Source organism: Agrilus planipennis, unplaced genomic scaffold (assembly GCF_000699045.2).
Source record: "Agrilus planipennis isolate EAB-ADULT unplaced genomic scaffold, Apla_2.0 scaffold64, whole genome shotgun sequence".
Classification (NCBI taxonomy): domain Eukaryota; kingdom Metazoa; phylum Arthropoda; class Insecta; order Coleoptera; family Buprestidae; genus Agrilus; species Agrilus planipennis.
Genome location: NW_020438927.1, coordinates 1,279,674 through 1,294,954, shown reverse-complemented (window position 1 = coordinate 1,294,954; position 15,281 = coordinate 1,279,674). Strand labels below are relative to the sequence as shown.

At 35.0% G+C, this 15,281-nt stretch overlaps 2 protein-coding genes across 2 annotated transcripts; both read left to right on the top strand.

Moving 5' to 3' along the window:
* The first annotated feature begins 4,548 nt into the window (after positions 1-4,548).
* On the top strand, positions 4,549-8,310 carry LOC112904327. Its single transcript, XM_025974080.1, has 3 exons — positions 4,549-4,935; positions 4,968-6,454; positions 8,218-8,310. Exons 2-3 carry the CDS (start codon positions 4,985-4,987, stop codon positions 8,308-8,310), a joined length of 1,563 nt encoding a protein of 520 aa, XP_025829865.1. The 5' UTR covers positions 4,549-4,935; positions 4,968-4,984.
* LOC112904326 lies at positions 7,896-10,204 on the top strand. The gene has a single exon (XM_025974079.1). The coding sequence runs from the start codon at positions 8,438-8,440 to the stop codon at positions 10,202-10,204; it is 1,767 nt and encodes a 588-aa protein (XP_025829864.1). The 5' UTR covers positions 7,896-8,437.
* The last annotated feature ends 5,077 nt before the right edge of the window (positions 10,205-15,281 follow it).

The window sequence follows — 15,281 nt, the reverse complement described above, 5'->3', positions numbered from 1 at the left end:
GATGTTTGACAAATGAAACTCATGATGCCCTTCATCAAAGCACCATAGTTTTGCTAGAAATTATTGAATACGCTTTTACAAAACTAAATGTAAATTACATTTTGCCAGGAAAATTTACTACTGAATAATTGGAAAAACGTTTTGGAAAATATAGGCAGCTTAGTGGCTGTAATTACGATGTTTCTTTTGATGATGTTATCTGTTCAGAAAAAAAAATTAGACTGAAACAGTGTTAATGATGATAATAACCTAACGAATAGCTACAAATTTTATTCTTCTAATTATAATACTATTATTGATAGTAAACTACATGATGTTAATTGGTCATTTATTAGCGACAAATCATTTAGCCTAGACACTGTTGTTGATAAGTTTTACGATAAATTGAAAATGATAATTAGGGAATGTGTGCTGTTACGTAATAAAAATAATACTAACCTATCTCCATGGATGAACAGAACAATTGTGAAAGAAATAAAAATATTTACACAGTATTTACAAATGTAATAGGTCACATTCTTCATACCAAACATTTAAAAAGCAAAGGTCATATTGTAATAAGTTGTGCAAGACAGCACATGCTAAATTTTATAAGAATGTTGAGTCAAACATCAGGTCAAATCCAAAATATTTTTGGAAATATGTTAATAATCATAAATCGGAAACTTTTCCAGGATTGATGACCTTGGATGGAGTAAGTGCTGACACCAATGATAAAATATCAGAACTCCTTGCTAACTGTTTCTCATCTAAATTTCATAATTGCAACGACTACATATGCACTAAAATTGAGGATTCACATCAAGCTTTAAATGAATTAACGATTGATTGAGCATCTGTTTTATTACATATGTCATCTATACGCGAAACGCTTGGGACTGGTATCGATGATATTCCTGCTATTTTCATAAAACGAGCTGCCTTTGGTCTGTTAAAACCCGATCATGCCTTATTTACTAGATCGATCAATGAATCCAAATTTCCTTCCGTGTGGAAATTACAGACCATTATACCTATCTTCAAAAATGGTGATCGCACAAATGTCAAAAACTATAGACCAATCTCCAAGGCGTCTCTCTTTGCAAAGATTTTTGATTCCTTAATAACTGAACAATTATCCACGATTTTTATGCCATTAATAAATATAAACCAACACGGTTATGTGTCAGAAAGATCTAAGGTTACTAATCTGGTTACACATGTCGAGAGTATTGTCGATGGCTTCGAAGAAGGTTGTACCGTTGACACTATCTACACTGATTTGTCTTCTGCCTTTGATTCAGTGAATCACGTATTATTATTGAGAAAGGTTAAAAACTATGGATTAGGCGACAAAATTGTGCGCTGGTTGCAATCCTTTTTGGATGATAGAAAATCCGCAGTTAGGGTGAATAATTCGACATCGACGTTTATGAGTGTTAAAAGCGGCGTGCCTCTCACTGTGGAGCCTTGTTATTCAACGTGTTTGTTAATGATCTTTCTAATGTTGTGAAATATGCTGATCCAAAAATGTTTGCTGATGACCTCAAACTGTCAAAGAAAATAAAGTGTAGCGATGATCGCAATAAACTACAAATAGATATCAATAGCGTAACTGAATGGTTCAGCAACAACTTATTAACTTTAAATGTCGAGGAATGCTCTGTTATTTCGTTTGAGAAGGGATCACCAGCTAACACACATATTTATAGCATACATGAAAACCCATAAAGCGTGTTGATGTTGTTAAGGACCTAGGTGTTCTATTTGTTAAAGGATTGACCTTCGAAATCACATAGTGATGAGATATGTAAGAAAGCATCGTGTATGTTAAGTTTTGTAATGCGAAATTCTAAAAAATATATTAATTACAATACCGCTTGCTTGTTATATACTACATCGTTCAATAAGTCCCGAGACTAACCCCGAGATGAATCTTCACATGAAACGTAAAAATTTCACGTCCATCGGACCACTAACAGCTGAGTTATCGAAGTTAAAATAAAGTCACTTTGTAATTTGTTTGAAAAATGGAAAAAAGCGAGTTTCGCGTGTTGATAAAACATTGTTTTTTAATGGGTAAAAACACCGTAGAAGCCCAGCAATGGCTTGAGAAATGTTACCCGGACTCCTCTCCATCAAAACCAACGATTTGTCGTTGGTATGCTGAGTTTAAACGTGGTCGTACGAACACACGATGCGGAACGTTCGGGTAGGCCATTGGAAGCCGTTACATCGGAAAATGTGAGTGAAGTGTTAAAAATCGTAATGAGAAATCGCAAAGTGAAGGTCCGTGAGATTGCAGAAATGACACAGATATCATCTGGAAGCGTATTTACAATCCAAATTTGAGCATGAAAAAGGTTTTTTCCAAGTGGGTGCCGCGATTGCTTTCAGTGGAACAAAAACAGCAACGAGTCGACGATTCAGAGAGCTGTTTATCGCTATTTACTCGCAATAAAAAGGATTTCCTGCGTCGATACGTGACCATGGATGAAACATGGATACATCATCTCACTCCGGAGTCGAATCGGCAATCATCTGAGTGGCGCATGGCTGGCGAAAGCCGCCCAAAGCGTCCAAAAACGCAGCAGTCTGCTGGCAAGGTCATGGCGTCTGTTTTTTGGGATACACATGGTGTGATTTTCATTGACTACCTGGAAAAAGGTAAATCGATCAACAAAAAAAGGGAAAAAAATTTGGCTCGAATGAGGAGGTCATTGCCGAAACTGAAGCCTATTTTGAAGTAAAGGATAAATCCTTCTATAAACATGGTATAGAAATGTTGGAAAGATTTTAACACTCTAAAAGGAGATTATATTGCTGAATAAAAATGATTTTTTAAAAAAAATGTTGTTTTCGTTGTTAGTTTCTGGACTTATTGAACGAAGTGTTAACACCTATGTGAAGTCAATTTTATGCTATGCTTCTTGCATTTGGTTTCCTAAGACCAATGTTTTGTTTAACTGCTTAGAAAATATTCAACCTAGATTTTTGCGTATTCTGTCAGCTCGTATTGGTAAACCAATCCATCTGTTTGATCATGACTATAGTAAAATTATGACTGAATTAGATATGATCTCACTAAAATCTCAATTTAAGTATAACGACTATCTATCTTTTTATAAAATTTTTAATGGCTTGATTGATATTTCCGAATTAGTGAATAAGTTTAACATAAGAACTCCAACAAGATCGTTACGAGTTCAACCTTTATTCCTAAAATAGCATCGGTAAATAACTCTCACGGATCTATTGTCACTAGATCAAGTAATGAATTTAATGAATTAAAATGCGATATCAATGAGTGTCTATTAAACTGCTCGATATCTAGATATAAATCTGTGATACGCGATCGATTGAAGTGATTTTGTAAATCTTTATATTGCACACATCCCATACATACTTTGTTCCCCATTCAAGATCAACGCTACTTTTATACAGCTAATAATTATGCTACCTAAACTATTTTGTAAACTGAAGTATATTAATACTCTATATTTTTTTATTATGTAAGCAGAACAGGCCCATGCACGCCAGCTTATCTGGAATTGTGACCAAAACCAAAACAATGGGGCCGGGGATTTTTCGAAAGGAGGCACTATTGAGCCTGCTAGACCCGCGACCGGTCATATATAATGTTCTATCCTGAATCGTGTATTATGAGATATGTGCATATGTAAAATATTTTAAATCAGACTCGTTAATATATTTACCTATATAAAAGAAAAACTAAAGTGTGTCTAAATTCATCTCCAGCATCTATATTCTTTATATTTTGTTTAAGCCTGTGTATAATTTCTGAATAAATAAATAAATAAATATCTTTAGACAATTTACGGATACGTTTTCATTTTCTGACATAGAAACCAAATTTCGAAAAACTGAGGAAACAGAAATTTACTGCGCGCTCTAACTTTACTCTTTTTCAATAAAATTCGACACACTGTGATATAAAATTTATTATGTTAAATTACACCATGCGGCGTGCTTACGGTAGGTACTATGACTAAGTAGGTGGTGAGGTGAAGATGAATGACATAAACAATTGGAGCGTTGTGTCCGTATGAATACGTCAATCGCGAACAAGCATAAACTTGAAACATACCTACACCATATCATGAGAATCATCGACATTAATAATCATTGAAAGATTAAAGAATATATAGTACGTCACAATTTCGTACATTTACAATGTTGAAAATTCTCCCTTAGACATAAGTTAGATTATTGAAATTTTAAATTCCGGTTATTTAATGAATTGTGATTTAGATGATGACTCCTTAAAAATTTACATTTCAGGATATGCAGTTCATTCTGCTGNAAACTATCTATTGTTTAGTTTATTTCTTCTTTCTACAGTCTACTGATAAAAATGAAATTTGAACAAGAAAGAAAATTTAAATTTAATAAGAAAGCATCAACATTGCAACAGTTCAAAAAGGGTTATAAAAAACTATTACAAATTAAAGTAGTGAAGTCGAATCTGTCTATGTCGCGTACGTTGTGAAACATTTCATAATTAGATTCTGTTGAGTAAACTGAACAGTATATAATACGTTTTCGCAAATTCAGAAAGATATGTATATGATAAGTAGGCGGAGCGAGTGTGTGGTGTGATGCGAAGTAGTGTAGTGAGGGAAGGTGCAAGGGCAGTAGTTGAGCAAGTCCAAAAGGGTGCGGACCCATGTAAATAGCAGTTGAATAAAGAATATTATACATACAATTATTAGTCTTGTGTGACATCATTTAAAACCCTTACAATTATCAGAAGTGGGATCGAAGGAGTTAAATGTGTCGTTGTGTACGTCATTAATACAAAGGGCTTGAATTCTCGATAAAATAAGTAATAACTGCTAGTGAATTTACATTGTTTGTGGTTCAATTACTCAAGATTTATATCAAAAGTGTGAAAATGAGTGATCCAAGTGCACTCACGGTGATGGAATTAAAAGAGCAATTACGTAAGCTGGGTTTATCCACTACAGGAAATAAAAATGAGCTTATGATGCGATTGATGGAAGCAGATCCTGAGGGAATATGGATGACTTCTAGACAGCAGAGTAATGAATTGGTAACAAGTGAAATGAATCGAAATATGGGAATTAGTCGTTCATCCTTAGAAGAACAAAGTAGAGGTACTGTGTCGGAAGAGGACGCAACAGGACGAGTTCAGGGTGAAACTGTACCAGAAAGTGAGGAAGGTAACAGGCTCATCAGAAGGGAGCTTGAATTGTTGAGAAGAGAACGTCAATTCATGGAAGACAAAATTTCTTTGTTGGAAAGGGAACGAGAGTTAATGCAACGAGAATATGCAATAGGGAACAGGTATGAACAGTTTGAGATGCCAGTGGCTCCGAAAGCCAGCCTCAAGGCTATAAGTGAGTCCTTGAAAGATTACGATGGTGGTGTAGAGTTTATTGAATGGGAAAAGCAAGTTCGTTATTTAAAAAGAGTATTTGCACTAGATGATGATTTGCTGAAATTATTAATTAGTAGCAAACTAAAAGGTAAAGCCTCAACTTGGTTCCATTCCAAATCAGAACATAGGGAGTTAAGCAGTGAGGAATTGTTAAAGACAATGAAAGAATTCTTTGATCATAGTCCAACGAAATTACAACGAAAAAAAGAGTTTGAGAATCGTAAATGGCAAACTAGTGAAACGTTCGATGATTATTACTATGACAAAACAATCTTAGCGAACAAAGTCCCAGTTGATGATGAAGAGGAATTAATTGAATATTTGATTGAGGGTATTTCAGAACGTGCACTTCGTAATCAAGCTCGTATGTTGCGCGTGAAGAAAAAGTCTGAATTGCTATTAGCCTTTAGAGGTTTAAACTTATATGTGGAGCCAAAGCATAAGAAAGATATTCCAAATCGAAAGTTTGATCGTAGGGTGTCAGAAAATAAATCAGAAGAACAGAAAGCTATGGAAGCTGGTACATCAAAGAGTGATGATAAAGGCCAAAGACATATAATCAAATGCTACATTTGCAATAGAAAGGGGCATATGGCAAGAGATTGCAGAAATGGATCAAGAGGAAAAGGAGCTTGTTTCAATTGTAACGAGACGGGTCATCTTATGAGAAATTGTCCATTGACCAAGAAAGAAGATAAAGGTACAAGAGTGAAGGAAGAGAATCAACATCAGGTCAGCAACGTATACGAAGAGCCAGCATCGCATGAGGAATGTCGTGAGATTGTAACAATAGAAATTAATGATTGTAGTGTTAAGCGCATACTAGATTTAGATACGCAATTAGATACTGGTAGTCCTATTAGTTTGATTAAAGAACGATTTGTTGAGAAAGGTTCAATAAAGCATAGTCAGTCAGTGATTCCAAATTATACAGGGATAAACAACTCTCCGATAAATATTTTGGGTATTGTAAACGCTAGGGTTACTTTATATGAAAGAGTAGAAGAAAATATTCCTTTGTATGTAGTTAGCGAAGAAACGATAAGGGTATCGGTATTACTAGGTNCGAATACTTTATTCAACAAGCTTGAACGGGCAGAGCTCTCGATGGGCGGTCTTAGGAGATCGGCTAGAACTGTACAGTACTAGACGAAAATGTTTCGCAATTTCTTAAAACAAAAATGTATATAAATTAACAATAGAAAACAAAGCAAAGGTTTTATAGGTGTATAGAACGTTAAGTTAATCCACTTGTTATTATTTTTGGCTAAATAAAGCATATTCTTAAATTTTAAATGGCAGTTTAAATAATTTTGCAAATGGTTCTGTACACTTTTGTCTAGTTCTCGCTCGATTATCGGTGGAGAAATGAGCTCCGCAGACAAATATGATTTTTGGAATTATGCTACGGCGCATCCTAATAAAGGGAAGGGACATATCTCCAACTTCTTGAAATGAACAGTACATGTCATGTGTACCAGTTACAGCAAAATTTTATAATCTGTGTAATAATACAGAAAGTAAAATAAATGTTAACACAATGTTAAAAAAGACAAGACTTGCAATTCCAAATTTGCTGCCATTGATGGAGGCTTTGCCTCGTATTACCTCAAACAATCAACATCAATTAATCGACGATGAATGGCGTTAATTACCATATTTTGAGCTTCCGGGAAATTTGGGCAAATTTGATGGACTTGGAGAAGATGATCAGGGAATGACTTTTAAAAACACCTCCAAACTTGTGCTAAATGTAATTTCACTTCCACATTCGAATGCTGACAGTGAACGTATATTTAGTCACATCAATTTAATTAAAAACAAGACTCGCAATAAAATGGTAGTTACTACTCTCAATGGGATTCTTTAGCTAAACAAAGAATAAAGCATAACAACACTGACTGCACTACATATGAACCATCTCAAAGTGAGTATAGTCGAATGAATAAATCTTTAATGTACAAAAAGAAAACTACATCAGAATCTACAGACCAAAAAATCTATGATTTGTATTGTGATATAGATGTGGATGAATTTGACAGTATTCGAATACCAAATGAGAAGTTTTAAATAAGAATAACAATGATTTGAAGGGAATATAATACCAATGATAAGTTTAAGATTGTAAGATTTTGATATTTTATAATTTGAAGATTGTATGTAAAATGTTATAAAGCTGTTCTCGAAAATATAGATTATATTGAGATACTTGCCTCGATTCAGGCTGTGAACACTGGTGGAGCGGGTGTGGCGCATATGTCTTTTGTTCTCACTGAGAGCAAGAGACAAACGCGCCACAGCTTGTCAGTCTAACTGAAATCATTAAGTAAGTATTACGCTAACGAGAGGCAATAAGTAATTTGAGAAAAATGGATCGTGAAAACTCGGGAGATGAGAGTAGTACAGGCACAAAGAAAAAAAGTACTATTGTTCTTTTAATGACCTGTGGTTAAAACAATATAGGGGAAGGGGGGGCATGACGGGGTAGCGAGGTAAGACGGGGTACCGCACACATAGAAGAAAGTAGACGTTTGTGAATGTAAAACAATAAGCCAATAGGAAGCCTCATTCAACCGACGGTTAGTGCGAGAGAAACTGTGAGCGGGAGTGCACGCGTCTTGTGTCCACAAACGAAAAACTGGTTTAGTGTTTCGTCGATCTAATTTTTTGTGAGGTTAAACGTCAACATTTTAAGGTAATTATGATCACCCCATTTATATCTTTTTGATCTTCGGTTACTAGTGTTGTTTATTTTGTTAAAGTGTGTTGTTTGCAGGAATCCGTCAAACATTTTATTAGTTTTTTTTTTTGTCCAGAGCGACCTTATGAGGCAAGATGGGGTATTGGGTGTGGGGTATGATGGGGCATTGGGGCATGATGGGGTATTGGTTAAGTTTCTTAATCCTTAGACTTACAGAATACCTTATTAGAGCCAAAGCATTAAAAAATAACATTAATTTATTATTTTTTTAGGTACAATCATGGTACGTACTTACAAAAAAAAAAACCAAAAGAGGAGAGTGGTCGAAAGATTCCATGAAAATAGCTATAGATAAAGTTTTGAGCAGAGAGATGGGATACAAAAAAGCTGCTTCTGCATACGCAGTGCCTCAGACTACTTTAGAGCGATATGTTAAGAAAATGAAGGAAGGGGGTGAAGTTACCATTGGTTTACCTTTAGGTCCGAAAAAATCTATCTTTACAACTAAAGAAGAAGGTGAAATAGAAGCATATCTGAAATATATGGAAGAGCGTCTTTTTGGACTAACAACTATCGAACTGAGACGTCTAGCATATCAATTGGCAGTTAAAAATGGAAAGGCACACAATTTTAACACTGATAAAGAAATGGCAGGTGTTGATTGGCTTAAGGGTTTTTTGAAACGTCATCAAAATTTATCAATTCGCAAACCTGAAGCCACGTCAGCAGCAAGAGCAATGGGGTTCAATAAAGTGGCCGTAAGTAAATTCTATCAGTTGCTCGGAGATATTTATGATAAGTATGAATTGACCCCTGACAAAATATATAACTGTGATGAAACAGGAATATCCGTTGTGTCTAAAACCAAGAGCAAAATATTAGCTATGAAAGGACGAAAACAAGTGGGTTCGTTATCATCTGCTGAACGAGGACAGACTATCACTGTAGAAATATGTTTTAACGCTGCTGGAACCTACATGCCCCCACTGATGATTTTTCCAAGACAACGAATGAAGCCAGAACTTTTAGATGCTGCTCCACCAGGTACTACAGCAGTTTGTAATCCTCGAGGCTGGATAACATCAGAAATATTTTTGACTTGGTTTAAAAATTTCATAAAATTTTCCGGAGCTACTCCTACTAACCATGTATTGCTGCTTCTAGATGGTCATGTGAGTCATACTAAAAATTTGGAGGTGATTGATCTAGCTCGTAAAAATGGAGTAATTATACTTTGCTTTCCCCCCCATTGCACACACAGATTGCAGCCTGCAGATGTAGCATTTATGAAGCCACTCAGCACTTATTACGATCATGCAGTTACAGGTTGGTTGAGATCACATCCTGGACGTGTGGTAACTGTATTCCAGATAAGTGAAATATTTGGTAATGCATACCTTCAGGCGGCTACAATGTCCACAGCTATTAACGCATTTAGAAAATGTGGTATATGGCCCTATAACCTGAATAACTTTACTGATGCTGATTTCATTTCTGCGGAAACTACGAACATAAATATTGCAGACTCATCGAATGTGGAACAACAAAGAGGATCAGAACCCGAATCTCTTCAATCTGGAGCAGTGCCATATCTGTCTTCAACAACAACAGTCACAACTGTATCTTCAACAGTCGTGACAACTTCTCATACTGAAACTGTTGCAGCAGAACCTGAAGCTACACCTTCCACTTCACCTAGAACAGAGTTAATCACCGAATGTTACGAACATGTCACACCAAGAATGGATAAAACACCCATCCGTGAACCTGAACCTGGATGTTCTTATTATCCTGAACCTTCCATTCGTGCAGCATGCCGTGATCTGACTTCTAGCTTCAGCAATGCATCCCCAGGTGATATTTTGCCAATTCCTTCTGTTCAACGAACTGAAAAAAGGAAACAATACCGCCGAGGAAAAACAGCCATAATAACTTCAACTCCTTATAAAAACGAGCTGGAAAATCTGAAAAAGCCGGGAAAAACATCCAATCCTAATGATCCTCGCCTCAAAAAGAATCATAAAAACAAACAAAAGACTAAACCCTCAGCCAAACAACACAAGAGCGATGATGAAGATGCCATATGCTTATACCTATTGTAATGATGTAAACAACAATTATTTGACATCATCAGAACCTTGGGTAGGCTGCCAGCTCTGTGGACGTTGGGCTCACAACGCTTGTGCTGGAGTGGACGATGAAGATCCGGAAGAAATACATATTTGTTTGTTTTGTGAGAAGGACTAGCTTGTCCCATCATGCCCCAATTTCGTTACCCCATCATACCCCATAGTATGGGGCAAGATGGTTTTTTATAATGTTCCTATTAATTATTAATTATTAAAAAATGTGATATGTTGATTCTCCAAAGACTGTGCCAAATCATAGTTAGATTAATGACATAACGTGCCATAAATTAATGAGGCCAATAAACATAATGATTGAGCTGTATTTTTATTATTTCCCTTAGCTACCTTATCATGCCCCCCTTCCCCTACGTGGTTATCGAAAGAAAGCGAGTTCACAGCAAAATATAGCATATGTCAGCATTTATTTTCGGTCAAGTTTGACGGTTTTGGATCTGTAAAATAATAAGCAAAATCTTCGAAGCATCAAACATTTATTAGGAACGCCAAAGAAAATCAAGGCATCACGTCTTTTTCGTTTTAGCTAAAAACAGTAAAGAAGAGGATTTAATTACTGCTGCTGAAGTTACTTCAACTTTCCATGGTATCAAACATCATCACAGTTAAAATAGTCAAGACTGTGGGCATAAAATGAACGTTGCCATGTTTTCTGACTCAGTGATTACGAAAAAAGTATCATGCGGAAGAACAAAAGCGAGCAGTATTGCTGAAAATGTTTTAGGGCCGGCTAGGCAAGAATGTCTTCTCAGTAATTTAAGAACAAGTCACTATTTTTCAATAGCAAGTGATTCGTCAAATAGAGGAAATTTGAAAATGTATCCACTATTTATTAAATAACAATAAACAATACTGCGATGTGGAAGGCAACGGGAAACCACCACATTATGATCCCCAAAAAAAAAGGCACGTTAAAAATTAAATGATGGCGTCCTCTGGGGTAAAGCACTCCTGACGTAAACTAGTCCCCCATTGGGATGTTCGGGCGGGGACTACCTCGGGGGATGTCATTAATAAGTGCAATAGGGTTAGGTGCAATATTTCCCGAGTCGGAGCGTGGAATGTTAGGACAATGAGGCAAGTAGGGAAATTGGAGAATTTACAAGTAGAGATGAGTAGATTAGAATTAGATATAGTAGGCATTAGTGATAAGAAATAGGCGAGATAGACACCTTCTCAGGCATGAAGGTTTAGTCAGAGACATATTAATGGCAGAAACAGAAGTTAGGAGGGGTAGAGGTAGACCTAGATTTGATTACTGTTCGCAAACAGTTAAGGATGTGGGTTGTTCTAGTTTTAGGGAAATGCGAATATTAGCTCAGGATAGGAAAGAGTGGAGGTGCGTGTCCAACCAGTCTTAGGACTGACGACCTTATGATGATGATGATACGACTAAGGCACGTCCATTGGTATATATATGTCGATGGTACCTTCATACTCTGTAATTTTCTCTGAATATATAGGAGTTTGTGCAACAGTCTGAAGAAATTTCGTTAATGTATACTTTCGTAATCAAAAGTTGAAAAAAAATGAAATGCGTATTTATTTAGCCATTAAATCTCTAAATAAATAGTTTTCTTTGTTATGCCTTAATTCTTCAATTAAAATATACATCCTATTTGATATGGTACACTCTAAATACTCCCTTCTAAAATTCTTCATGTGTTTTTAATGTGTGAGCAACGAAATCGGAAAATTGTCTAATCTTACCTTTAGTCAAATTTAGAATTTACATGACTGTTGCGATTTACTTTCCCAATTTGTAAGATTTCTTGTAGCCACGTCCCCTTTTCTCCATTTGATTGTATCATTTGGAGTTGCAAAAACATATTCATTGTCGAATAAAATATATTTATTCCTATTTTTTGGCAAAATGTTTATAAAGTCTCGTAGCACGTCTGGTATTAGTATTACTACAGCTGTAGATCTCTTTCCACTATTACTACTCTTTTGTATTTTTTTGTTAACACTTTTTCTAGAATTATCAGGTTCCCGAGAATTGTTATTGTTTATTTGTATCAGACGTTGTTTGATTCGTAACAATCGGCCAGCCTGCGAATTTCGCGCCCTAGCGAAAAAGATGGATAACCTTGGCTTGTCCTCCTTGGCTAATGTAGAGCATGATTAGCGATTTCAATTCGTTTTATTTCCGCAACATAATGTTTCTTACTGTATCAATGTTTTTATTTTATAATTTTATACTTAAAAATGTAGGGATNGGACATGATGTTAAATATACTTAAAAATGTAGGGATGAGTTACAATGATAAAAGAGTGATACATAGTTTGTATAATGAGCAACAGGCAGTTATAGAGCTAGGTCTGCAACGTAGAGAAGTAAATATTAGGAAGGGAGTCAGACAGGGACGCACACTGTCACCGCTACTTTTTAATCTATACATCGAAGGCGCGATCAACATCATTAAAGACAGTACAACTGTAGGGATAGATGTACATGGGCAAAAGATTGCTATGCTTAGATTTGCAGATGATATAGCAGTAATAGCATCCAGCAAGGCGGGCCTAGAGATAGCTTTAAATAAAATAGAAACGGTACTGACATATCAGTACTGTATGAAAATAAATATAAAAGTAAAACTAAAATATTGGTATGCAGGGGAAGAAGAAGTTGGGAAAGAGCGAATATAAAGATAGAAGACGAAAAATTACAAGAAGTGGCTGATTTTAGGTATCTAGGAAGTCAGAACGGAAAGAGTAGTAGGGATATAAAGCAGAGGATAGCGCAGGATCGTGTCGCCTTTAATAAAAAGGAGTCACTTTTATGCTCGCGAACGGTTGATTTACAAATTCAAAAAAGGTTGTTGAAGGTGTATGTTTGGAGCGCGGCGTTTTACAGGTGCGAAACATGGACAGTGGGCACGGCGGAAAAGAAAAGGTTAGAAGCCTTCGAAATGTGGTGTTATAGGCGAAAGATGGGGATAATGTGGGTAGAAAACGTTAGAAAGAAAGAGGTATTAGAAATAATAGGAGAACTTTATGAAAGTCAATAAGAAATAGGCGAGATCGGTTGATAGGGCACCTTCTCAGGCATGAAGGTTTAGTCAGAGACATGGCAGAACTAGGTTAGATTACTGTTTGCAAATAGTTAAGGATGTGGGTTGTTCTAGTTTTAGGGAAATGAGATGTTTAGCTCAGGACAGGAAAGAGTAGATGTACGTGTCCAACCAGTTAGGATTGACGACCTTATGATGATGACCCAAATGCATTGCAAGACTGGGCGAGTTTATGTTTTTGCCAAGGCATCATACCTTGAAATGTTTTTTGCAGCAGATACTACCCCGTCAAAATTTTTGGGATGTAATAAATCCTTAAGGTGCACAACATGATTATTACAAATTTTACGGAAATCTAATAGCAATCGCGAAAGTTTTGTCATCATACTGCAAGCGTATGCAATGCGTTCTCTATTGTGTTTTTTTAGGTATGAATCGCCTAAATTGGTTATTAGTAAATCTTTTTTGCTTCTAAAAAAATTTGATTACCCTTCATTAAATCAAACACCTGAAGTCGGACAATTGTTTTTAAAATTAATAAATTATAAAAAATATTACGAATTACCTGTTTTTTAACATTCAATTGTGAAATTACGTTTGTAAGATCCGCTGCCCAAGCTATCAGTGTATGAGAANATGTGCCTTTGAGATATCCAAAATTACGAGAGAATGCAGTTTCTCGTCGTTTTTCAAATTTACCCAAATTTTTCGATACCAGAAATAACACCTCGTAGAAATCCTGAAGAACGCAGACAAAAAAAATATTAGAAAATCAAGCTGTTAAAATACAAAATTTTGAAAATCATTAAATATTCTTCAGAATTAATTAATCATTATTCCAAAAATATTCAAATGTCCGAACGTTGGAATATTAAATTTTCAAAATCTAAAATTTCATAATTTAAACTTTGAAAATAAAATTTTGGTACTTAATTCTCAAATAATAATTATTGACGAAAGTATGAAAGTAGACGTTATAATTAATGATACAAAATTAGATTTCAATGACTTAAGGTGGTTGCTACCTGTTGATATGAAAATATGGAGATGGTCTCAGTTAGAAAATTTGCTGGCTAGATATGATTTCTATAAAAACGAAAGTGAAAATTCAGAACATCCTTTTCATAAGCATTTAGATGTATGTTTGGAATAATTGAATCAGTCATTTATTGTTGCAAATAATGAATAGTCGGAGTATTTTACTTTTGCTAAGAATCTTGAAATATTACTTGATTAAATCAAACAAATTCGAAATAAAAAAACAGCCACTATTATTATGTCGTTTGCAATTTATTCTCAGTCCTCCTCTACGTATATTACAAAAAATTTTTTTAATTTATCAAATAAAAAATATTTGCAACATTTGTCCTCAAATTTGTTAATATCACCGCAGAATAACTGCAGTAATGAGAAGTATTTAGGAAATATATGTCATTGTTTATCAAGTAATGAAAAAGTTGTAGTACCGTTAATTTATGAAATTTACGTGGCTTCAAAATTGAATTATAGGGCTGAAAATGTAGTGGGGTATGTATGTAATAAAAATGATTTAGCGAAAACAATTTTGGCGTATATGATTTCTTCTCCATTTGGAAGTTTTTCGGAAATAGTTAAATTAGTACCTGTATGTAATATAACCGGCAATGAAATGATTTTTCTCACGCTTAAGGTAATTGATTTCATTCAAAAATGTGGTTTTGAAGTCTTGGCTATAATTACAGATAACCATAGAATAAATAGATCAATGTTTAAAACACTTCTATAAAATTCAGTTGGTTCTTCGGATAATTTGGATAATAGATTTGCTTTTTCTTATTTTAATACAAAAGTGGTAAAATTGGCAAAACTAAAAAATATTCGTGATATTTACGAATCTGAAAGTAATTCTGTTGTAAAGAAAGCTTATAAAATAAATTATAAGAGTTTATATCCGAACAGTTTTGAAAAACAAAAAGTTTATTTGGCTGATAATTTATTTCATCATTCTACGATAGCTGCTTTAAAAGATTTTCAATATGGAG